A 25,467-nucleotide genomic window follows, 5' to 3' on the forward strand; every position below is an offset into this window, starting at 1 on the left:
AGCGCCCGTGAGCGCGCCTTGTGCGCGCGCGCGGCCCGCGGCAGCTCGGAGCCTCCGCCGGGCGGGCGGGGAGGGGGAGGGGCAGGTGAGTGTGTGCGGTTCGCGCGTGCCTGCGAGGGACTTTCCTCTCCCTACCCCCACCCCGACCCCAGCCCTAGGCTCCGGGGCACCTTCTGCCTTTCGCCGTGGGCTCTTCGCCTGGTCCTGTACTTCCCGCCCTCCCACCTTCCTTTTGCCCCTCCACCCGACCTCCCCAGACCCCCCACCGCTGCTCTGGCGTACTGTTTCCGGGTGAGGGTGACCTCTAGGGTGAGAAAACTGCGACTGGGAGCGGGGACCCGGGCGTGCAGCCTTCGCCATGCCCCGCTCACGCGTGGGAGACCGGCCTGCGGGGTACCGGCCCGGAAAGCACCCAGCCTCCAAAGCCGCCTTCCTCGGGGAAATTTGCGCGACCTTACTGCCCTCGGGCTACAGGCCTCGTACCTCTCCAGGCCGATTTTTCCGCTGTTTAAATCCTTGTCCACCTGGCATCCAGCTCCAGCAACTTAGAGCGTTTCACGTCACGCCGGGCGCAAGGCGTCGGCTTGTATGATCCGAAAACGCTCCTGTTTTTCTCATCTGTGCAGTGGGTATGATGTTTTTTGTTTTTTTTTTTTTCGTCAACCAGTTTCACGTGGGTAATCTGAAATGAAACCACTTTAGTTATGAAACTCTTTCCTTTTGAGTTATTCAGGAGACCTTACTCCGCCTTCCTAACCGCCCCGGTGGTGTCACAGATTCGAAGGCCTGACACCCGGTTGCCAGACGTGGTACAGAATGTTCGATTTTACTACCGCTCTCACACTTCTGCTTCTGTTTCCCCTTCTCCTACTTGCTGCTGCCAAACCTTTATTTTTCAAATTTAAGTGAGTTCAGGTAAATTTTATTTTGGGAGCTTTGTGGCGTTTTCTAACCCACTTCAGAGTTACAGTTTGAGGATATTCTGCACTGTACTAGATCATATGGTTTTTCAAATTTTGGTATGAAAAGATTTGGAAATAGTTTAAGAAATACAGCACTTGTTTAGTGTGTACTGACAGGGATTTTGGCTTGGCTTGTTCTATGAATGGTGATGTATTGAAGCTACTTGAAAGGACGTCTAGCAGTTTACCGAGAAATTTCAACAAGAAGAGATAAAATACATTTGATCTGTCCGTTTCTAATGTAGCATTCTTTTTTTTTAATTGTAGGAAATTTTTTTTCAATTAGCATGGTACAACTCTCATTCCTGTTGATTTCCTAGATATGTCATTTCTTCAAAAGCCTTAATGAGGATACATTGCTTCATAGTTTTGAATCTCATTCTGCTATACCTCAAATTTTTGTCTTTGTAATTTTTAAGGAGATTTAATGTTAAGATTAGGTTATGTTAACATCTCTCAGCTCTACAAAATGTTTTAAAGCAACCAAAGTGTAAAGTGGCCTAAGATACTTACCAAATTGGTGATCTGGAGGGCATTTCAAAAATCACACTGAAGCAATGTGTACACAATTAAAAGGTTTCTTAAGTAGAATATGATATGGGGAGGGCCTTGGGCTTTGGGGTCAGTCTCTTTAAATCCTGGGTGAGTGAATCTAAATCTCACTGTCAGCCTCATTTGTTAAACTGGAGTAGTGAAAAACTTACCTCTTTTGGTTGTCCTTAGGATTCCAGCGAGGTGATCGAACATTGTCTTGAATGTTCAAGTGCTTAAGGAATGTTAATTTCCTTCCATTCAACAAACATTTGAGTACCTACTGTGTGCCCGGCTTTGGCTGAGACCTATAAATACCAGAATGAGCAAGACTAATGGAGGTCCTCACTCCTTAGTTTCTTGCATTCCTCAGGAATAAGTTTATGGGCAAGCTGTTGACACTTGAGAGTGAATGCGTGGGTTCTCATACGGGGTTGGTAGTATTTGCCAGCTTCCATATCCAGAGTAGCAACTGAAACATAGTAGGTGCTAATATATATTCATTTAGATGAATCCGAACATTGAGTAAACACAGGTCCCCAAGAATATTCCTGCCTGCCAGTTAGTGTAAAATCAAAGTGTGGCTTGATCACATTTTCCCTTTTTTAGTGCAACTTGTTGGAAAATTTATCTTGGAAGTGGTAGCATCACTGAATTATTAAGAATACTTACTGTTAATGAGATGTTCTTGGCTTCTGAATTAAATAGACCTAGGTTTAAATCAAGTCATTGGATGTAGGAACATGAGAACACATGCTTACTCTGTGTTTAATTCTGTGAAACAAGGACAATAATATCTGTCTCATAAGATGCCTTTTTGAATTAAGTGAGTTAACATTTAGATAGTGCTTGGTCCATAGTAGACAGTCAATGATTATCAGTTTTCCTCTTTTGTTAATCACAAAAGAAAATTTTCCACAGAATGAGGATATTTTTGATTGCTGGGGAGAGAATTCTATTCTGCAATCACTAACAGACTCAGTTTCTATTTTTTATTGGGGAAAACAAAGCTTTAAATTTTACCTCCAGTTACTATAGAAGTCATTCAAGTTGATAAAAATTTATTAAACGATGACACTAATAATATTTTGAAAGTTGATGGCTGTGTTTACCAGGGCTGTATATGAAATTTATTCTCAACTCATCATTCATGTATCTCTTAAAATTGACAGTCCTAAATGGTAAATATCTTCTTTGTTTACCGCATCCTGATAGAATAACTCCTTGGTTTTATTCCCTTACTTGCCAAATACCACATGTTCTATAGTCTCTTTTCTGGCTTTTTTTCCTGATAATTTTTCTGAAAATTTGGGCAAATTTTCATTTGAGAAAGTTTGCTTTTCTTTTGGTTGAGAGTTTTGTTCTTAACAAATCAGATTTAAATGAATCGGCTATTCACCATCTTAATTTTTCAGATCATTCTCATAATGAAGCAATCAAACTTTTTTTTCAAGTCTTACTTTGCAAACGGTAACTGAAGGTACCAAATGAATAAAATACTCTGGAGAAGGGTTGTGCAGGGCAAAGTAAGGTATAGAAATAACCATAGGGCTGGGTGTGGTGGCTCACGCCTGTTATCCCAACACTTTGGGAGGCCAAGGCTGGAGGATCACGAGGTCAAGAGATCAAGACCTCCTGGCCAACATGGTGAAACACTGTCTCTACTAAAAATACAAAAATTAGCCAGGTGTGGTGGCATGCACCTGTGGTCCCAGCTACTCAGGAGGCTGAGGCAGAAAAATCACTTGAACCCAGGAGGCGGAGGTTGCAGCAAGCCAAGATTGCGCCACTGCACTCCAGCCTGGTGACAGAGCAAGATTCCATTTCAAAAAAAAAAAAAAGAAGAAAGAAAGAAAAAAGCATAATACAAAATAAGAAATGTTGCTTCTCAGAAAGAGTAAAATGATAGAAGAAGACTTTACAGTAGTCCAACAAGAGATAATAAATTATGCTAGATAGATTACAGTGGAAATAAGAATTTGGGCAGTACTGTGATATTTAATAGGGTGCTTTTGGCAATTAGGTGTAAGGAGATAAGAAAGGAGGTGTCAGCATTGTTGCATGATTTGAACCTGAGTAAACCAGTGGTAGGGATGTTTTTGACAAAAGTATTTAAATTAATTGAGTAAAATTTTTAATATTCTTCTGGTTCATTTTCTTCTACAGACATGGTTCTTTTCATCCTCTCAATTAGTAGGCCACTTCTAGGCTACGCATTCAGTAAATCATTCAGCTCTTGTGGAGAAACAGCCTCCATATGCACAAAAGCACATGAGCATTGCTAAGGGAACCTTTTGGAGCTCTGTCATTATGCCTTACTCGTCTATAAGCCCCTTCTGACCCTAGTAATAGAAAGGAATAGTGCATGTTTTGCCTTTCCTTAGTAGAAGGAACTGGCAGTGATGACTACACAGAGCAACAGAATCAGATACTATGAGAGTTAAGTATGTATTTCTGGCTTTCCGATTTTGTTTTATTCTTATTTTTTATGTGTTTGTTTGGAACTTTTGTATTGGGGGATAGCATACAAACAGTACATACAGTCAAGTATGTGATATTACTACCCAGATTGAGATATTAGATCTTAGCTCTCTAATGCTTCAGTATGCCCTATCAGAGACAACCATTATTTTTTTACTATATAATTTTTAACCCATTCAGTGTAATATTTTATTAGGTGAAAAACTACATTATGTGCTTTTTCAAAACTTTAGGAGGGAAGTGATTGTTATATCTAGTAATTAAAAATAAAACTGAGTGCTCTCAGCTTGAATCCCCATGAAATGCATTTTTAGAAAGCATGGGCTGGGCATGGTGGCTAACACCTGTAATCCCAGCACTTTGGGAGGCAGAGGCAGGCAGACAACTTGAGGCCAGGAGTTCGAGACCAGCCTAGCCAACATGGCAAAAACCCATCCTTGTTAAAAATGCAAAAAAATAGCAGGTGTGGTGGCATGTGCCAGTAGTCCCAGATTTGGGGGTGGCTAAGGCACAAGATTGGCTTGAATCCAGGAGGCAGAGGTTGTAGTGAGCCAAGATCATACCACTACACTCCAACCTGGGTGACACAGCCAGACTGGTCTCAAAAAAAAAAGTATGTTACAGTACAGGGATGGTGTATTTATCCAGAATGATTTTACTCCTTATGTTTAAAAATGTTATTGCTTATGTAATGCTCATGTAAGGTAATTAAAAAAAAACTAATCAGCATTTCAGTTTTAAGGAGTATATAGCTGTTCCTTTAATGTGGTCATATGATAATTATTACTTGAGTTAGGTTTTATCCTTTTTAAAGTAAGTATGTGTAGAACCGAAGTCCAAATATAAAGATTATGCTTTTTTATTTTGGAAAAATATCAAATTATTATGCTTTTTCTTTTTGTTTTAAGAAATCAGTACTCTAAATAATTAATTAAGTGCTGTGATTGTTTCTAAAGGTTTTACTAATGGATTGAGAGGCCAATCTGTTTTAGTTGTGATTTTGTTATTAGCTGGTTGTTTCACCTTGAGCAGAACCGTTAACCTCAGTGTATCTTAGTTTCTTCATTTAGAAAATTTAAGAAGTTGGATGACATATATTCTCCAGCTATTCCAATGACTGGAATCATGATTCTAAATACTTAATAATTCTCCTCCTTTGACAAAGAAAAGTCAAGGAAAAGCTAAAACATGAGATTTCATGATCACAAACGTCATTCCAGTAAGTGTATGCACAAGTGCACATACATGTGTGTTTGCCTTTGTATTTCTTATGACTTGATTTAACATGTGGTCTATTCTACCTCTCAACAGAGGAAAAATGACTATCTCTTGTGTATTAACAGATTTTTTCTCTCTTTTGTGTTTATTTTGAGACTCGTAGAGCATTGTTGTAGTTACTTAAGTATTCAACTTTAACCTGTGCCAAAACTCATCTTAAGAAATTTTTTAAATTAAATAGTGATTACTAGGGTAAATATATGCAATACAAATATAGTATAGGTGACTGAAATGTGTAAGAAAAATTTGTAAGTAATAACCATGTTTCGAAAGGCTACCAAAGCTGGGAGTGGTGGTTCACACCTGCAATTTCAGTACTTTGGGAGGCCAAGGCGGGTGGATCACTTGAGGTCAGGTATTCGAGATTAGCCTGGCCAACATGGTGAAACCCCGTCTCTACTAAAAATACAAAAATTAGCCAGTGTGGTGACGGGCATCTGTAATTCTCAGCTACTTGGGAGGCTGAGGCAGGAGAATCGCTTGAACCTGGGAGGCAGAGGAATGCAGTGAGTGGAGATCACACCACGGCACTCCAGCCTGGGCAACAGAGCAAGACTGTGTCTCGAAAAAAAGGCTACCAAAACAATACCAGTTTTACCATTTTTAGAATCTTTATTCCTATCACTGCCATGGCTTAGTTTTCAATTCCTATAGCATATCTTTTGTAAAGACACATATCTTGTTATTTAATCGTAGGAAGGCAATATGAGTGTGATCTTTAAGGACTCTAAAACACTGCAACCAGACTATCTGGGTTAAATTCCTCTTCTATCAGTTCTTTGTCTTTGGGCAGCTTACTTAACCCCTCAGTGTCTTAGTTTTCTTATCTGAAGTAGGGACAAAATAGTACTTGCTTCAAGTCCTTCCCAGGGTTGTTGTGAGCATTAAATGAGTTATTACATGTTAATCACTAAGAAGAATGCTTTTTATATATTAATAGTAAGAGACAGATATTTCAGTATATTGAAATACTATTGTGAAATCAGATTTCTGTTCCTAGAGAAGTTCTGAAATTATGTTTCTTATCACTAATTGTCTTAGTTTCCTAATGGAAGTTGGCTCTCCAGAAAGTAACAGATAATTGATACAAGGTAATCATGGTGTTGACTTTTTAAATAATATTCTAACCAGAATATGAACAATAGCCTAATATGTGACATAATATTGTTCAAAATGTCTTTGTGTAGATTGTTTTAACAGCTCTTTTGAACTATAATTGAAATGCAGTGAATTGCATATATTTAAAGTATATAATTTGATTAGTTTTGATGAATATATATACTCTCACCTATAAAACCATCACAACAGTTGAGGCAGTGAGTATATCCATTACCTTCAAAAGTTTCCTCATGTCCCTCAGTGACTCCTCTCTTCCCCATTATAAGGCACTGCTGATATTTTCTATCACCATATGTTTGTTTATAATTTCCAAAGCAAGCTTGTCCAATCTGTGGCCTCTGAGCCTCATGCAGCCCAGGATGGCTTTGAATGCAGGCCAATATAAATTAGTAAACTTTCTTAAAACATGAAATTTTTTTTGTGTGATTTGTTTTAAGCTTATCATCTCTCGTTAGTGTTAGTGTATTTTATGTGTGGCCCAAGACTCTTCTTCCAGTGTGGCACAGGGAAGCCAAAAGATTGGACACCCCTGTTTTAGAGTTTAAAAAATACTATAAGGAATCATACAGTGTGTACTTTTTTGGTGGTCTGACCCCTTTCATTCAGCATAATTATTCTGAGACATTTCCATGCTATTACTTGTAACAATAGGTAATTCCTTTTTATTCCCGAGTAGTATTCTTTTGTAGGTACATGCTACAATTTGCTTATCCACTCACCTGTTAATATACATTTGTGTTGTTTGCAGTTTGGAGCTATTAAATAAAAATAAAGCTGCTATTCAAATACAAGTCTTTATATGGCTATATTATTTTCTTTATCTTGGGTGAATTACTAGGAGTAGAATGGCTGGGTCATAGGGTAGATCCTTGCTTAACTTTGTAAGAAATTGCCAAACTGTTTTCCAAAGTGGTTGTACATTTTACATTCCCACTACCAGTGTATGAGAGTGTCAGGTGTTCCAGATCCTCGCCAATACTTGCTGTGGTCATTATTTTTAGTTTGAATCATTCTAATAGATATGTAACAATTTCTCACTGTGGCTTTAATTTGCATTTTCCTAATGATTAAAGATGTTGATCATCATTTAATGTACTTATTTACCATTTATATGTTCTTTGATGAAATATCTAGTTAGACCTTTTGCTCATTTTTAAACTGAGTTTTTAAAAAAATTATTGAGTTTTGAGAGGTTCTTATATATTCTCAAGCCCTTTATCGGATACATGCTTTGCAAGCCTTTTTCTCTCAGTTTGTGACTTGTCTTTTCATATCATTAATAGTGTTTTTGAATTGTTTTTATTTTTGATAAAGTCCAGTTAACCAATCTTTTCTTTTACTGATTGTGCTTTTTTCCTACTACCTAAAAACTTTTGCCCTAATCCAGTGTCACAAAGAGTTTTCTTTTTTTCCTTACAAGTTTTGTAGTTTCAGACTATATTTAGGTCTATGATCTATTTTTAGTTACTTGTAACTGGTGCCAGATATGTATTGAAGGTTTTTGTTTTGATTTTTTTCCATATGGATATCCAGTTTTATCAGAACTTTTCTTAATAACTGTTCTTTTCTCTCTGAATTACCTTTGCATTTTTATCAGATTTCAGTTGTTTGTATGTATGTAGGTCTAGTCCTGTACTTTCCATTGATCTATTTGTGTATCTTGATTTTAATACTACACAGCTTTGATTACTGAAGCATTATAACAAGTCTTGAAACCAGATAGTCCTAGCTATTTTGCATTGTTCTTTTTCAAAGTAATTTTGGCTATTATATAGGTTCTTTGCATTTCCATATGAATTTTAGAAATTAGCTTGTTAAGTATTACAGAAAAAACTTGCCAAGATTTTGGTTGAAATTGCATGGAATCTATAGCTCATTTTGGGAAATTTTGATATCTTAATAAAAGTTTTCTCTTAAAAAGTCTTTTTAAATTAATACAGGTCTTTTAAATGTCTCAGCATAGTTTTCAGTAATCAAGTCTTTAATTAGATTTGCCTTTGAGTATTATATTTTTATGCCTATATAATGTTATTTTAACATTTCAATTTCTTGTTGATTGTTGTTAACATGTAAAAATACAATTAATGGTAGATCCTGTTGAATTTTCCACATAGACTAACACACTTTTATTTTTTGCTTTCCAATCTGGATGCCCTTTCTTTTTTACTTGCTTTTTCTTTTCTTTTCTTTCCTTTTGTTTTTTGCTGGATTGCTTTGGCCAGAACCTCCACTATGATGTTGACTAAAAGCAGAAAAAGCAAACATCTTGTGTTGTCCGTGGTCTTAGGGGAGAAGTATCCACTTTTTTTCACCATTAAGTGTCATGTTACTGTAGGTTTTTCATAGATGTTCTTAATCTAGTTGAGAAAGTTCCCTTATACTTTGCTGCATTTTTTTTTTCTAAATAGGAATGGATGTTTTGTCAAAGGCTTTTTCTGTCTCTGTTGATAATGTTTATATGGTTTTTCGTTTTTAGTTTGCAAATGTAGTGAATGACATTTGATTTTTAAATGTTAAACCAATCCAACATTTGCAAACTAAGCGCCAGTTTTTTTCACAATGTAGTATCCATTTATGTATTGCTGGATTTAATTTACTAATATTTTGCTAATGAGATTTGTATCTAGATTCATAGAATATCAATAGTTTTCTAGTAAAATCTTTGCATTAGTATCAGTGTAATACTGGCCTCAAATAATGGATTGGGGAAATACTCCTTCTTCGGTTTTTTGGCAGTTTGTATAGAATTGGTATTATTCCTTCCTAAGTGTTTTGTAGAATTTACCAGTGAAGCCATCTGTGCCTTTGAGATTTTTATAACTACAAATTCATTTCTTTAATAAATATACAGATTTTCAGGTTGTTCTTGTGCTTTCGTAATTTGTCTCTTTCAGGGAAGTTGTCCATTTCATCTTACTTGTCAAGTAAATTTGGGCACAAAGATATTGGTAATAGTTCTCTAGTATCCTTTTATCTAATATCAGCTGACTAATAATGTCAACCTTCTTGTTTATGATATTGACAAAATTCTGTTATTAAGGACACATGTTTTAGATGTTTATGTACTTTTTATTGATTAACCCTATTATCACTCTGAAATGACCACTTTTATACCTGGTAATGTTAGTTTCACTATAATCTGTCTAACATTGAAATAGTCACTTCAACTTTCTTGTGATTAGTGCTAGCATAGTATATTTTTTCCTATTCTTTTACTTTTAAGCTATTTGTGTCCTTATATTGAAATGCTTTTCTTGGTGGCAGGATGGCGGGGGGGTCTTCCTTTCTTATCCAATCTAACAATCTCTGCCTTTCTATTGGAATACTACACCATTTGCATTATTGAGATTTATTGATAATGGTTAGATTCAGGTCTGTCATCTTATTTGTTTTGACTTGTCCCATCTCTTATTTGTTCCCTTTTCTTTGTTTCCTGCTGCCTTTTCAATTGAGTAGTTTTTATCCCCTTCTTGTTTTATTGGTTATGACCAGCCCTTGCCCCTCAGAATTTATGACTTAATAGACTTACTAGAGGTAGTCCCAGGTACTGGCATTTCTTTAATAGATGCCCAGATTTGTGAACCACTGGACTAAATGAGCTCCGTCGTAACTTTCAACTTAATAGCTGTGTGACTTTGGTCTTGTTATTTGACCTCTCTTAATTCAATTTCCTCATCTATAAAATGGATATAAGAAAATATATTCATCTACAAGTAAAAATATTTAAAATATTTTAAATAGTATTATGTTCATGTGGTTCAAACTTTAAAAGGTACACAAAGATTTAATATATACTATTTTGTACTTTTTTGATTTTTTTGAATTATAAATTTTTGTATTAATAGATTTAGGTAAAATTATTTTCAAAAAACACTTGGAATGAAGAGTTTTTTCTTTATAGCCATTTAAAACTCAAAACCTGGTTTTTGAATTGTTAATATGATTTAAGTTACAATTTTTAAATTTACAATGTTATGTTTATAGTGCCTAGAGAAAAATACAAAATATTTTAGATTTTTCTTAGTTCATAATAGGACTTTTAAGGACAGGAGTATGACTTTTCAAATCAATTTAATGTATTTTTTTGTTTTGTGCCTTTTCCACAGGTTTTGATTCTCATCATGGCCATCACCCAGTTTCGGTTATTTAAAGTTTGTACTTGCCTAGCAACAGTATTCTCGTTCCTAAAGAGATTAATATGCAGGTAAATAAGTTTTATGTTCAAACTGATCTGTTTATCTCCTCACTGGTTTTGGATACCTTCAAAACTTCAGATTTCATGGACAGGACATATTATATTTAAGTTGAATATCTTGATTGCAGTATTTATTCATTAATTCCTAGTCATCTTAAAATACTTTTCCTCTACTTCAGATTTAGAAAGTAGAGGTTCATTTGTTTTTGTTCATTCAAATTCTTACACCTTTCACTAAAATTACTTGCTTAATACTATTTAGAAATAGACCAACTTTGATTATTATAATCCTCACAGAACTTTGATATATTTAATTATTTCATTATGAGAATGTTTTAAAGTCCTTAGGTGAAATTAGGAATAGGTATTTCTGTCTATACCACAATAGTGTTGTTTTTATATTTAAAAAAAAAAGAGAAATCCTAAAAAAAACAACAAAAATTTATTTTGTCTGTTTAAATAACATTCTAGAATATGCATATAGTCAAGGGCTGGTAAGTCATTTGCTTTAGGACATCATCTGTAAACTCAGTTCCTTCTGTTTTGTCACATGATCATACTCAAGAGCTATGATTTCTAAAATGTGTGCTGAGGCACCTCAGGGCTTTACATGAAATTCACAGGGATGCCATAGAATATTTTAAATTTTCCAGTGAAACATAGTGATAGCATCTATTGGATACCTCAACTCAAAGTAGTTCACATTTGCAACATTAAATCCTGCAGTATTTTTGTGCGATGACGATATTGAATATTTGAGATAAGTTTTTGTTTACTTAAATTTTTGGTGACGTCTCTGCAAAGCCAGGATTTTAGGTTGTAATTAAAAGCAAGTACTGCACCAAAATTAATATAGAACCAAAAACAAGAATGATGGTCTTCTCTCTTATTCTAAGGCTTAAGAAACTGTACAGGGTTCAATAGGCACACATTTTATTAATAAGTACAGTGATTGTGGTTATTTTAGAATAAAATAAAAATATTGCTTTTTCTTTAAATATGTGTTTTTTTACAGTGGCTACTAAGCAGTTAGGAGATACATGAGTATTAAGTTTTTTGGGCTACCTTATTCAGTGGAATTGTTAGGTGTTTCTTTTGGCCTAAGACTCCTGTGAAGGAGGGTGTAGTAAAAGAGGAAATGGACAGCAATCAGCTCTTTTTTTTTTTTTTTATAGACATGATTTAGAAGTTGCACACAACAATTTTGTTCACTGCCTGCTTTCCAGAGCTTAGACATATGGCCCCCTAGCCACAAGGAAGGATGGGAACTTCAGTCTCTGGCTAAATGGCCATTTGAAAGCTGCTAAAACTCTTGAGACTTAAGTGCCATTGAATTTACTGCTAGAAGTAGAGTGGTCTGGGATTAAAAAACAAAAAAAGTCTAAGGTATTGCCAGAGAATAAGTGGGCGAAATAGAGTAGAGATGATAATTGGAACAGGAGAAGTCAAGAAAGAAATGGAAAATTTAAGTGGTTGACTTGAAATCACCCAAGAGGATAGGATTTGGGAAGTAGAAAAAATAGTGAACTAAGTGTTCAGATTACCAGAGAATGAGGAGGATAATGGCCAGAAATTCACCAGATAAAGCAAGATTAAAAATGAGTGTTAATTGCCAGAAAGCAGGAAGTTAGAAGGATTGTGTTAACAGTGGTTCTGAATTATGGATGTTTTCTTTTTGTACTTCTATTTTTTTAAATATTGGTTAAATATAGATTACTTTTAGGGTAAGAAATTTTGTTGATTTTAAAAATATTAAGGACATTCCTATTGTCACTATAACTTTCTATTGTAAATGTATATATATTTAGAATTGATTGTTCAGTTTTAAAGAAAACTGACCCTATGTTAGGATAAGCCTCTCTTTGGTGTCTGAAGGACCCTTAGATGATGTGTTTTAAAACACCAGGCTTGACCAGGCGTGGTAGCTCACACTTGTAATCCCAATGCCTTGGGAGGCCAAGATGGGAGGATAGCTTTAGGCCAGGAGTTCAAGACCAGCCTGGGCAACACAACAAGACCCCATCTCTACCAAAAGATAAAACAGGCTATGTTATTAATTTCATAAGAGACTATATTATGTTTCTATTAACTCTTTAAACAAATATAGTTTCCAATGTGTAATAAAAATAGTTGACTTTATAAATTACTTCTTAGTCATGCTTTATGGATTATTTGAAGTGAAGTAAAGTAAATGACTAATCATCTCCACTACCTGCTATTTTTGTATGTTTTGCTATATAGCAGGCACACACTGTCTAGGAGTTTTAAATATGTCTCGTAATTAAATCCAAACAACCCAGCAAAACTAGGTTTGAATACCTGCATTTTATAGATGAGCCTGTTGAGGCTGAGCAGTAGATAATTCTAACTGGACAAAATAGAAGTAACATTGAAAACTGTAGTTGACACAGATTCCACAGCCCATGTTCTTAACAACTGAGTTATAGTATATCCTGTTTAATGTGGTGCTTTTCCTAATAATCCTTAAAACTAAGTTACCATTTGGTTCAAACCAGTGATTTTTAAACTTCTTAATAGTTAATCTTACCAGGAAACCCCATGTGTAAAACATAAAAGCCAACCTACCCTGTTTAAAGCAGCAAAGGTGGCCCAGAACTTTACCCACAGAACCCATTGCACTCCAAGGAGCATGCTCTGAAACCACCTTGCATTTTTGTTTTTGACTTTATATTCTTCCTGAGTTTATTTGTAATTCTGAATCCTAAGGCAAAAAGCAGTTATGCTGTTCTGTCCAAGATTGAAAAAACATTCACAAAATGTCTGATTCATGACTTTTTTTAAACCATAAATTAATGAGTAACTCTTAATTATTAAAATCAATTAAATTACTATACATAGTGCTTTTACTTTGCTTATTTTGGTAGTTCTTGAAATAAATTATTTCATTTTTGTTTCAGATCTGGCAGAGGACGGAAATTAAGTGGAGACCAAATAACTTTGCCAACTACAGTTGATTATTCATCAGTTCCTAAGCAGGTAGTGTTTTTGTTGTTGTTGTTGTTTGTGAAAGATTAAATAAGTGTCTGTTCCAGAACAATATTTTTAAAACTGGATTGCAAATCATTAGTAGACTATAAAATTAGTTCGATTTTTGTTGCTGTTGCTAAATTTTTTTGGTCCCAAAATTCTATTTGGTTCTTCATTTTATCTTCTGTTTCTTTGCTGACATTTTCTATTTTGTTTTCATTGGTTTCATGTTTTTCCTATTACTTGTTGGAACATTTTTATAGTAGCTGTTTTAAAGCCTTAGATAATTCCAACATATCATTTTGAGATTGGTATCTGTTGATTAACTTGCCATGAATTGAGATTTATTGATTTTTATATGCTGAATAATTCTGGGTTGTTTCATAAACATTTTGAATACTATCTTTTGAGACTTTGCCTTATTTAAATCCTGTGGAGAAGCTTGGTATTTTTTATCAATCAATCTGGTTAGACTTAGATGAAAAGTTCCAGTTCTTCTTTTGTGGGTTTTAATGTCAATTCAGTTTTTAGAGCATTTGCTTTTGTTTTACTTTATTTTTTGTTTTTTAATGGACAGAATAAATAGAATATATCAGAATGTCTAGTATTTTTTGAACTTTTGATCAAGTTTTGATATGTGATATAAAATGTATATTTTCCTGTGGGTCAAAAAAGTGTGAAAACCAGTGTTTTAGAAAGCCCATTTTTCTAAAAAATCATCAATGAGATCTTCATTAGGTTACCCCTTTGTGGCTGATAGTGTTGATCAATTAAATTTAGACAGATGTTGAAGAGTGGACTTCGTGGGATGAAGATGCACCCACAAGTGTAAAGATCGAAGGAGGAAATGGGAATGTGGCAACACAACAAAACACTTTGGAACAACTGGAACCTGACTATTTTAAGGACATGACACCAACTATTAGGAAAACTCAGAAAGTATGTTAAAGATTTATGGTTTTGAAGATTAAACTACTTTTCAGATTCCTATAGTTAAAATTAGATGATATAATTCACATTTATTAGAAAGCATATTTCTAATTATCAATTGTTTGGTTTTTGTCATGTTAAGAATTTTATATGCTGAAGTGATCTAGACACAGTTATTGTAAGCTGTACCCCAAGTCTTTTAAAATTATATCTATACTTGTATTGAAATCCTACTACAGGTCAGATTCTAGACTCCAATCTCTGCCAAGGAGACTAAGGTGAATTGGTTAAGATTCCTAACAAGTTCATACTTTAGTAATATCTACAAACTGATAAAGAGATTTTATTGTTTGTAACCATTATAAAACTGATGCAGGACTCTGAGAACTTAAGAGTAATTGTGAGTTTGTATTAGTCATCCATACATTATTTAATCCCTTTTGAAGTGAATATGTAAGATCACCTATAGATACAGGGAATTAATGAAAAAACCAAAATGCTTGAGTATTTTCCTTTTCTATTTATCAAAATAGTACATGTACTTTTTTTAAATCAAAAAACGTAGAAGGGATTATGACTTCTGATCCATCTCTTTTCTTAGCCAGTTCTACTTCCCAGAAGCAGCCACTCAATAATTTTCTGTTTGGATTTCTTCTAGTGTTTGTCATTGTATCTATCTATAATATGGTTATATTGCCATTTCTTGTTTACCAGTAACAGATACTGTCCATTGACATTCATACTATGGTAAATGAAGACTTACTTCATACTACCCTTCCTGTTCTTCTTTCTCCTTTATTACAGTCTACCTCATTAGTCACTCTTCTGTATCAGAAAAACACACTTAAAGCTCACTTTCTTGTTCAAACATAGAAAATATTTATATTATATATCTTAAACATATAGATGGATAGATGCACTTTTTAAAATTAAGACATTATTTATTTCACACTTTCCAATACAGTTGTTCCTCACCTTATTCCTCTCAGCTAATTTCAGCTGTACATTTATATTTACATTGTCTAGGTTGATAACATTTACATTCTTTTTGGTTGAGTTGTCCAAATGTCTCAATGCTAAAACACATTAAATTGTATTTTTTTAAAGGATCCTTTAAGTGAGTTTCTTAGTAGATGAATACCTTGTATTGTGTAAGTATAATGCTGCTTTCAGTAGGCACCTAGTAAATTACTGAGTGCCTTATTAAATAAATTAGAGTGGCAATGCTTTGAATAAGGCTACCAACGTATCATAGAAGTGTATTTGATGCTACTGGCCTGAATGAATTAATGTATTCATAGATATTTCATATGCTGAGAGAGTTATTTATACTTTTGACAGGATATGATACCTGTTCTTGTTTAATATAGTAACTAAAAGCCGGGCGCGGTGGCTCAAGCCTGTAATCCCAGCACTTTGGGAGGCTGAGGCGGGTGGATCACAAGGTCGAGAGATCGAGACCAACCTGGTCAACATGGTGAAACCCCGTCTCTACTAAAAATACAAAAAAAAAAAAAAATTAGCTGGGCATGGTGGCGCGTGCCTGTAATCCCAGCTACTCAGGAGGCTGAGGCAGGAGAATTGCCTGAACCCAGGAGGCGGAGGTTGCGGTGAGCCGAGATCGCGCCATTGCACTCCAGCCTGGGTAACAAGAGCGAAACTCCGTCTCAAAAAAAAAAAAAAAAAATAGTAACTAAAAGTGATTAATTATATTTTGGGGTCTGAGGAAAGTAGGAGAGAAAGAAAATGAGACTATATTAATTTTTAAAAGTGAAATACAGTTTTTTTAGTATGTAACTGATTGGTGCAACAATTGCCTGAGTAATTGGTAATAACACTTTTTTTTTAGTTTTTACATTGTAAATTTTAAAAATAAATATTTTAAGCAATTACAAAATGTTTTGGTTGCCTGTTTTAATGTAGTGATTTGTAAAATATCCCTATAATTCTTTTTCAATTAATCTTTCAGATTGTTATTAAGAAGAGAGAACCACTGAATTTTGGCGTTCCGGATGGGAGCACAGGTTTTTCTAGTAGATTAGCAGCTACGCAAGATATGCCTTTTATTCATCAGTCTGTAAGTATGTTAATGGTTCTAGGGAAAGGCTTGGTTTTGTTTCTGTTTTCTTTAAAGCAGAGGAATAAAATCTAAATGAGTTTAACATAGTATTTACATTTTTGTAACTTTAAAACAGGTTTAGCAGTTCGAGAGAAGTTAATCTGGAGTTTTACCCATCCTCCCTTTTTATAAGATTGTAAATTACATTAGATACTAAGATCAAGGTCTCATTGTACACATGAAAGAGAGAGGCACAATGTTATTTAAAAATATAAACATCAGAGAGATTACCATTAAAATGAGAGATTAATCCTAGATTATTTTAAAGTAAGTTATGAATTGTTTTCTTTATAGAATGTATTTTCATTTAAAGTATGACAATTTTAAATGGTTTGACTTAAATGAAACTTTTTAAAGGAAAAATTTTGGAAAGAAGTAGACAGCTGAGGTTCTCAATCTTGGGAGCATATCAGAATCAGCTTTGGAAGTTTTTTAAAAGCACAGGTGTCTAGACCCCTCCCTATCTAAGCTTTAAGCATGCTTTGGTTCATTGATTATATTATCTATTGTTGTGTAACAACTCCAAATTTAGTGACTTGAAATAATAACAAACATAATGTTACACAGTTTCTGTGGATTGGGAATCCAGGTGACAAAACTGGGTGGTTCTAGCTCAGACTTTCTCATGTGTTTGTAGACAAGTTATTGGGTTGGGGCTACAATCATCTTAAGGCTTGACTATGGTCAAAGGATTCATTTCAAAGACAGCTCACTTCCACACCTGACAGATTAATGTCTTTTGTTTGCACAAAGCGTCAATTCCTTGCTGTGCGCCTCTCCAAGGAGCTACTTGAATTTCTTTATGACATAACTGCTGATTTTCCCAGTAAGTTATAAGAGAGAGAATGAGATTACTTGCTCAGGGTGACACCACAATGCCATTTTGTGATGTGGTTTTATAAGTGATACACTGTCACTTTCACATTATTTTATTAGAAGCCAGTCACTAAATTCGGCCCACACGCAAGCCTGCACCTCTTGAAGGAAAGAGTGTCTAAGAATTTGTGGACATATTTTTAAATCACATCTATCTATCAATCTATATATTTTATTTATTTGTTTAAACTGCACAGGTGCTTCTGAGGTCCCTCTCCCCAGCGGACCCATGTATATGTATGTTTTTAATTCATTGATCAACAAACGCTTTTTACTACAGCCAGGCCCTGTGGCATTAGTTAAAGGATCTTTACCTCAGAAAAATGCATTCTAGTAGGGGAGACGTGATACTAAATAAATGATCACACACATCAATATAATTACAAACTTTGACAATTCCTATGCAGTTACATGATGCTATGAACACATAACACCACAGATACTTCTCTGAATAACATAGCATAATGTTTAATTTTTTATTTTATATATCTCAAAATTAAACTTTATTCATATATTTGATCTATATTGGTAAAGTGCTTCATTCCTACTCACTGAATTAGCAGTATTTGCCACCTAACTATAATTATAATACTAACATAGCCCATTGTAAAGTTGTAAATATACAACTACTTACAGAGTTGAGAAGGGGTGAATAGGATAGATGGAGAATGTCTGCAGTGCTCTTTCCACATATTTTCCTCCCAAATGACAGAATAAAGGGGCATTGCATAGGAGTAGATGGTAACCTCCTGTTTGTTTTCTTTTTTATTTTTTTAATTGTACTTTAGGTTCTGGGGTACATGTGCAGATCATGCAGGATTGTGGCATAGTTACATATGTGGCAAGGTGGTTTACTGCCTTCATCCCCCCATCACCTGTATCTGGTATTTCTCCCCACGTTATCCCACCTCATCCCCCACTGTCCCTCCCTTAGCACCCCCCAACTGACTACAGTGTGTGATGCTCCTCACCCTGTGTCCACATGTTCTCATTGTTCAACACCTGCCTATGAGTGGGAACATGTGGTGTTTGGTTTTCTGTTCTTGTGTCAGTTTGCTGAGAATGATGGTTTCCAGATTCATCCGTGTCCTATGAAGGGCACAAACTCATCCTTTTTTATGGCTGCATAGTATTTCATGGTGTATATGTGCCACATTTTTTTTATCCACTCTATCATTGATGGACATTTGGGTTGGTTCCAAGTCTTTGCTATTGTAAACAGTGCCTCAATGAACATACATGTGCATGTGACTTTATACTAGAACAATTTATAATTCTTGGGTATATACCCAGTAATGGGATTGCTGAGTCAAATGATATTCCTGTTTCTGGGTCCTTGAGGAATCGCCACACTGTCTTCCACAGTGGTTGCAGTAATTTACACTCCCACCAACAGTGTTAAAGTGTTGCCATTTCTCCACATCGTCTCCAGCATAATGATCGCCATTCTAACTGGTATGAGATGGTATCTCAATGTGGTTTTGATTTGCATTTTTCTAATGACCAGTGATGATGAGCATTTTTTCATATGTTTGTTGGCCTCATAAATGTCTTCTTTAGAAAAATGTCTGTTCATATCTTTCACCCACTTTTGAATGAGTTTGTTTGTTTCTTGTAAATCTGCTTTAGTTCTTTGTAGATTCTGGATATTAGCCATGTGTCAGATGGGTAGATTGCAAAAATTTTTTCCTATTCTATTGGTTGCTGGTTCACTCTGATGATTGTTTCTTTTGCTGTGCAAAAACTCTTTAGTTTAATTAGATCCTATTTGTCTATTTTGGCTTTTGTTGCCATTGTTTTTGGTGTTTTAGTTGTGAAGTCATTGCCTATGCCTATGTCCTGTATGGTTTTGCCTAAGTTTTCTTCTAGGGTTTTTATGGTGTTAGGTCTTATGTTTAGATCTTTAATCCATCTGGAGTTAATTTTAGTGTAAAGTCTAAGGAATAGGTTCAGTTTCAGCTTTCTGTACATGGCTAGCCAGTTTTCCCAGCACCATTTGTTAAACAGGGAATCTTTTTCCCATTGCTTGTTTTTGTGAGGTTTGTCAAAGATCAGATGGTTGTAGATGTGTGGTGTTACTTCTGAGGCCTCTGTTCTGTTCTATTGGTCTATATCTCTGTTTTGATACCAGTGCCATGCTGTTTTGATTACTGTAGTCTTGTAGTATAGTTCGAAGTCAGGTAGCATAACACATCCAGCTTTGTTCTTTTTGCTTAGCATTGTCTTGGCTATGTGGGGTCTTTTGTGATTGCATATGAAGTTTAAAGTGTTTTTTTCCAGTTCTGTGAAGAAGGTCAGTGGTTGTTTCAGTAGCTTTAAAAATACTCCTTTACTTTCAGAAAGGTATATTAAATAATCAGAAATATTTTAAGAATTTTTAGTAGAGTATGGTGTTCATATATTGTCAGGAATGAAAACTTTATATGGGTATTTGTTTAAAACAGTATAATATTAAATAAATCTGTTCACAGATTTGTAAGATTAGTACCAGTTATTTTATACACAGTCACTTCCACACCTACCTAAACAGTCGAGCATGACCATAGTCATTAGCTTTTGGAAGAAAAAGTGAACCTTTAGAGGTCTGGCTTGGGGAATAGTGAGAGGTAGTGACCAGTAGATGATGCCAGGTAAGAAAGACTGGGAAAAGGAAGCGTGACATAGAAGTATTTCAATAAAGATAAATTTTGCGTGATTTGTCATTTTTGCCTAGGATTGAGACAGTAGGTGCCAATAAAAAGTCCATAGTAAGTTACATATGCTTAAATGAATATGACTTTGCTAGTTTTTTTTTTTTTTTTTTTTTTTTTTTTTAATGTATTGAGACAGATTTTTGCCCTTGTTGCCCAGGCTGGAGTACAATGGCGCAATCTCTGCTTATTGCAACCTTTGCTTTGTTGGTTCAAGCAATTCTGCCTCAGCTTTCCAAATAGCACCATCACATCCTGCTAATTTTTTATGTTTAGTAGAGACAGGGGTTTACCATGTTGGTCAAGCTGGTCTCGAACTCCTGACCTCAGGTAATCTACCCACCTTGGCCTCTCAAAGTGCTGGGATTACAGGCGTGAGCCACCATGCCCGTCTGACTGTGCTAGTTTTTAAACTTCAGCTTGCAGCTTGCAGTTCTTCTCAGCATAGATTAGTCCAATCAAGCATTTCTAATTCAGTCTGGGATCAGTCAGTTCCTTCTCACTCTATTGCTCCCCTCATGTTACTAAGAAGAGAAAGAAACAGAAGAAATTTTCTCTTGTTGTTCATTCCAAAGGTACAGCAAAGAAGAAAATTTAATATAAAAGAATATCTCATAAAACATAAAAGAAGAAAGCTGGACATGCCTAGGAATGTTAAGTGCTGAAAGTCATGCATCAGTTCTAGGCAGCCAAGAGCAAAATCATTTGTACTTTGTATAGGACAGGATAAGGAAGTTGAGAAGACACAGGACGTTGACAGGTCCTGAGTTACGTGTTAAGATATCCTTTTTGACGGCTGTTTGGAGAAAGGATTTTTTTTTACTCTCTGAATTTTATTTTACTTTTTATTGTAGTCTGAATTAGGTGACTTAGATACCTGGCAAGAAAATACCAATGCATGGGAAGAAGAAGAAGATGCAGCCTGGCAAGCAGAAGAAGTTCTGAGGTATTTGAGTGGCATTTATATTGCAGCCTGAGTAGAACAACTAAATTTCTTCCCTACTGTGTTTAAAGTCAAGGGAGCCTATTCTGCCAAATATTATATTTTTCTTCATTTGATTCTTAGATAATATGGACTTTTTTTGTGTTTCAGACTGCAGATACTATTTTATATGATTAAAACTTCACAGAAACCAAGAATTTTAAGCACTATAGAAACAAAAAGCTTTATTAATGGCAAATGAAATGTTATATATGCATACATATAAAAGGTTTTGTATATATATGTTTTATATATTAGGTTATATACATATACATGTGATACATACCATATTGCAAGCTTGATATGTCCTACTGTGAAATGTAGACCACCACTATATATTCTTCTAGGTCAGAAGTTACAACTTTTATTTCTATTTCCTCATGGTCTCATAGTGCCCAGCACTGCACATTCAAACCAAAATAACTTATGTGACACTCTGCATTTGTCCATATATCTTAAATGATGTCCATGAAAGCCTATGTGTTAGATAATATAAGCCACGAACTACCCATTCTACGAAAAATACTATTCTGGAAGTTTTAGTCTTTATTTTTATTGGTTGTTCTTTTTTTTGTGTGAGCAATAAACATAATTCTTAATACTGCTACATTAAGTCAGAGTAAAGAGAAGATTTAAGAGAGAGCTAGTGACTATGATTACTGAATTTAAAAACTCATATTTAAATGTATCTAAATTATGTATATATTTTTAAAATCATATAATAAAATTCAGCAATATAATTCTTTTTTATTTTAAAGTTGATTGTTTTTACCATAGGAATAGCAAACAAATTATTCTTTATCTGACTCAGCAAAAAAACTGGATTTCATTTTTGTATTTTCCTTTCTTGTCTTTGTCAATAAATTTCAGTTACCTTGAACAGCCAGCAGAGGGTGCATAGCAAATTTTTTTTTTTTTTTCCTGCTGGTTAGGGGATGTGACATTTCAAAATTCAGCCAATAAAATTGTGAAAATTTTTAACATTTAGTTTTTATTTGGTCAGTATAGCTTTTATAAAGGAAATGTTTTTAAAATTGTAAACTATGACACTTAGGATGTTGCATGGATCATCAAAAAAGGTAAGTCATCTTTTTAAACTTCTTTATTACTTTTAAAATAAATAATAGATACAGATGTCTGAGTATTTTAGGACATTTTGGGGATTCTAGTAATTATTAGTGCCATTAACCACAAAGGCAAAGGAAGGGGCTGTTCTTTTCAAATCTAGTAATCTCACTATAGGGTTCATGCCATGAGTTCACAAGTATCTTATCATTGTACAAAAACCTTTTCTTTTTCATTCCATCCTCTTACCCGCTAAACAAAACAAAACAAATGAAAAAAAATGTAGTTAAAGACTTAATGTTTCCCCTTAAAGGACAGCTTGCAAGAGTGAGATTGTTTATCCATAATAGACATGCTTCATGCTGCAAATATATAGATAGAGCCAAAGAGAGATGGAGGCAGCCATATATTGTTACTGACCCTGAGTGGACACTGAGCATTTTAAAAGTATATCTACATATCATATCTTCTAACTCTGAGCTTTTTTTCTATTGCCACTATAAAATACTGCCAGACTGCTATCAGTATTGCTAAGGAAGAAGATTCCGGTACTTTAATAATTCCCAACATGAAACTGGATAGGTAAAATATATTTTTGTCTGTAGCCATCTCTTAAATTGTCTCTTTTGCCAGGAACTTTAGTTTTTGATCCGGATTGAGTATCCCTTTCCAAAATGCTTGGGACCAGAGTGTTTCAGATTTTGAAATTTTTGAGAGTTTAGAATATTTGTGTTATACCACTGGTTGATCATTCCAAATATGAAAACCTAAAATCTGAAATGCTCCAGTGAGAATTTCCTTTGAGCATCATGTGGGCACTCAAAAAGTTTCAGAGTTTGGAGCATTTCAGATTTCAGATTTTTGTGTTTGTGATCCTCAGCTCTTATATTAGTTCAGCTAGTAACCAGGTCAAAGCTTCATTATCTTACTTTTTTATAACCTAGCTAGCCCTTTATAGTTTTTTTTTTTCCTACCTCTCTTTTTCTTCTGGTTTGACATTTTTTAGTTCAGATTATTAGTTTTTCTTGAAAGTGATCAGAGTGATGAAAAATAGATTTTTTTAAAACTATTCTTCAGAAATTAATTGATAACAAAAGTCAAAATATTGCCAAAAATAGGTTTTCACTTTCTTGAATTTTAGTCATCCATAACTCTGCCTGCTCCTGGTTATAATTATGATTGAGAGCTGTACATACATTTCACTCATTGTAGTCAGCATTGAACTTCCCAGACATAGATAATCCACTCTGGATTTTTCTTCATATAACCTAATGTTGCCTATTCCATGTCCAGTTGTGACCTGTAACTTCCTTCCTCAACATTGCATACCTGAATGATTTTCTCACACCCTAACCCTTCAGATCCAGGACCAACTTATGTTCACTCTGCTCTCTCCATTCCTACCTCCACTCCCTACATCAATCAATCAATAAAGATAGAGTGAGTCTGGGTCAGTGGAGTTATGGAAAGTGTAAGGAAGAGATAGGTATTTAACAAAGTATAATTAGTAAATACCTACCACTCTTTTTTTAAAAAAACTTTTAAGTTTAGGGGTGCAAGTGGAGGATGTGCAGGTTTGTTACTTAGGTAAATGTGTCAAGGGGGTTTGTCATACAGATTATTTCATCAGCCAGGCATTAAACCTAGTATTCATTAGTTGTTTTTCCCGATCCTCTCTCTTCGTCTAATCTCCACCATTCCAGTAGGACCAGTTTGCATTCTTCTCCTCTATGTGTCCTTGTGTTCTTATCATTTAGCTCCCACTTATAAGTGAGCACATGCTGTATTTGGTTAAATACCCACCACTCTTCTCCTTGGTAGAGCTAGTCACATATTAATCTTGAAATTTGTTTTTAGCTTCTAGGTAGAAGGTGTATCTTAAGTTTTCATTTTCTTTTTTGGAGTGTGTGTCTTGTTCAGCTGTGTTCATCATGCACTTTACAAACTGGCTGTTTATAACTACTATAATAACAGGAGATTATCAAGCTCAGTATCAGTCTTTTCTGAACAGTATCCCCGGAAAACGATGTGGTTCAGTTGAAGTACTGTTTTATGAAATGGAGATAATCTGAATAAGAGGTGTCAGAAAATGTGTGTTCGTATCTCTGTACTTAATCCTATGACTTTGGGCAAGTCACTTAACCTTTATGCTTCATTTTACTTATTTGTTAAATACAGATAATAATTTATTCTATTTCACAAGTCATGTTCTAAGGATTGAGAGAAATACTGTTTTTGAAAATATTTGGAATTTTTATATTAGAAGATTTCAAGACATTCAATGTTTTATTTGGTGGTAGTAAAAAGGCACTGCTGTTTCTTTCTAGAATTTATTTGCCATTATTTTCTAAAAGTAAAAATCTAAGTATTTCTTTTCAGGCAGCAGAAAATAGCAGACAGAGAAAAGAGAGCAGCAGAACAACAAAGGAAGAAAATGGAAAAGGAAGCACAGCGGCTAATGAAGAAGGAACAAAACAAAATTGGTGTGAAACTTTCATAACACATGTTCTTCAGATTTTATCATGCCAGTAGGAGAAATCTCAGCTCCACAACCCAAGCAACATTTGTATGGATTTAAGAGTATTTTAAGAGTATACACTGCTTGATTTTAATACATTCATCAGGCCATCCAGGACACCAGGATTCTCCCAAATTACCTTGAACTCTTGGTGATTGAGACTCAAAAAAATGAAAGACTTAAGGCAATATTTTCTTCAACATGCTCCAAATATAAGACATTTGTTTGCTGTACAGAAAGTATCAAAAATGGAATATATCAGTACCTCTCAAGCTAGTATTTCTAGCTAAATAAATGGTGTATATAATTTTATGGTGGAAAAGAACTGTGCTATCTGTTATGATTTCCTTCAGTATGCATAATGATAAAATAAATAATTTTAATATTCTTTTGTTTCCATGGTACCTGACCTAAATTAGACAAATTGTAGGGCTTTAACTTTATTTTTTTGGTCAAAATTGTTGTTGACATATATTTCCTCTAATTTGAACTGGTGTTGTTTACATTTATATAACATTAAGGGATTCGTGATTTCATTTCATGAAAATGACATTAAATGCAATAATTTTATTTATCATAAAGATTTTGCACATCATTGTTTTCTTTTGGATGGTGGTGTAATGTCATACATACTTGTAATTTATATCGCATGTATAAACATTGAAAATCAACTAAAATGACATTTGTTTTACATTATAACTTGTGAGTTTTAAGAACTAGTATTAATAGTTTT

The 25,467-nt window shown here is 34.6% G+C and overlaps 1 protein-coding gene and 1 long non-coding RNA gene across 8 annotated transcripts in view; one reads left to right on the forward strand and one right to left on the reverse strand.

Annotated features, from left to right (window-relative positions):
- LOC104652964 (uncharacterized) overlaps positions 1-574 on the reverse strand; it is a 58,399-nt gene extending 57,825 nt beyond the window's left edge. For all 5 annotated transcript variants that reach the window (XR_012514151.1, XR_012514148.1, XR_012514152.1 and 2 more), the window contains exon 1: positions 484-574. This is a non-coding gene — a long non-coding RNA (uncharacterized LOC104652964). The remainder of the gene's footprint in view (positions 1-483) is intronic.
- On the forward strand, positions 20-25,122 carry EBAG9 (estrogen receptor binding site associated antigen 9). 3 transcript variants are annotated; one of them, XM_039464551.2, is made up of 7 exons: positions 20-85; positions 10,478-10,575; positions 13,485-13,563; positions 14,335-14,493; positions 16,454-16,561; positions 21,024-21,115; positions 24,596-25,122. In XM_039464551.2, the coding sequence occupies exons 2-7, from the start codon at positions 10,493-10,495 to the stop codon at positions 24,714-24,716; spliced, it is 642 nt and encodes a 213-aa protein (XP_039320485.1). In that variant the 5' UTR covers positions 20-85; positions 10,478-10,492; the 3' UTR covers positions 24,717-25,122. The 3 variants fall into 3 exon arrangements, with proteins under 3 accessions (XP_039320485.1, XP_003938630.1, XP_074243160.1); XM_003938581.4 differs by lacking the exon at positions 20-85 and adding an exon at positions 548-629; XM_074387059.1 differs by lacking the exon at positions 20-85 and adding an exon at positions 732-5,193.
- Positions 25,123-25,467: the final 345 nt, after the last annotated feature.

The sequence above is a fragment of the Saimiri boliviensis genome, chromosome 15 (genome assembly GCF_048565385.1).
Source record: "Saimiri boliviensis isolate mSaiBol1 chromosome 15, mSaiBol1.pri, whole genome shotgun sequence".
NCBI classification, from domain to species: Eukaryota; Metazoa; Chordata; class Mammalia; order Primates; family Cebidae; genus Saimiri; species Saimiri boliviensis.

What these genes read in the sequence shown, in the direction of transcription:
- EBAG9 (XM_074387059.1), top strand. Translation starts at nt 5,173, where the DNA reads ATGATCACAAACGTCATTCCA. An exon ending in ATTCATCAGTTCCTAAGCAG is followed by an intron (nt 13,564 to 14,334) that starts GTAGTGTTTTTG and finishes AATTAAATTTAG; the next exon opens with ACAGATGTTGAAGAGTGGAC. An exon ending in CTATTAGGAAAACTCAGAAA is followed by an intron (nt 14,494 to 16,453) that starts GTATGTTAAAGA and finishes TTAATCTTTCAG; the next exon opens with ATTGTTATTAAGAAGAGAGA.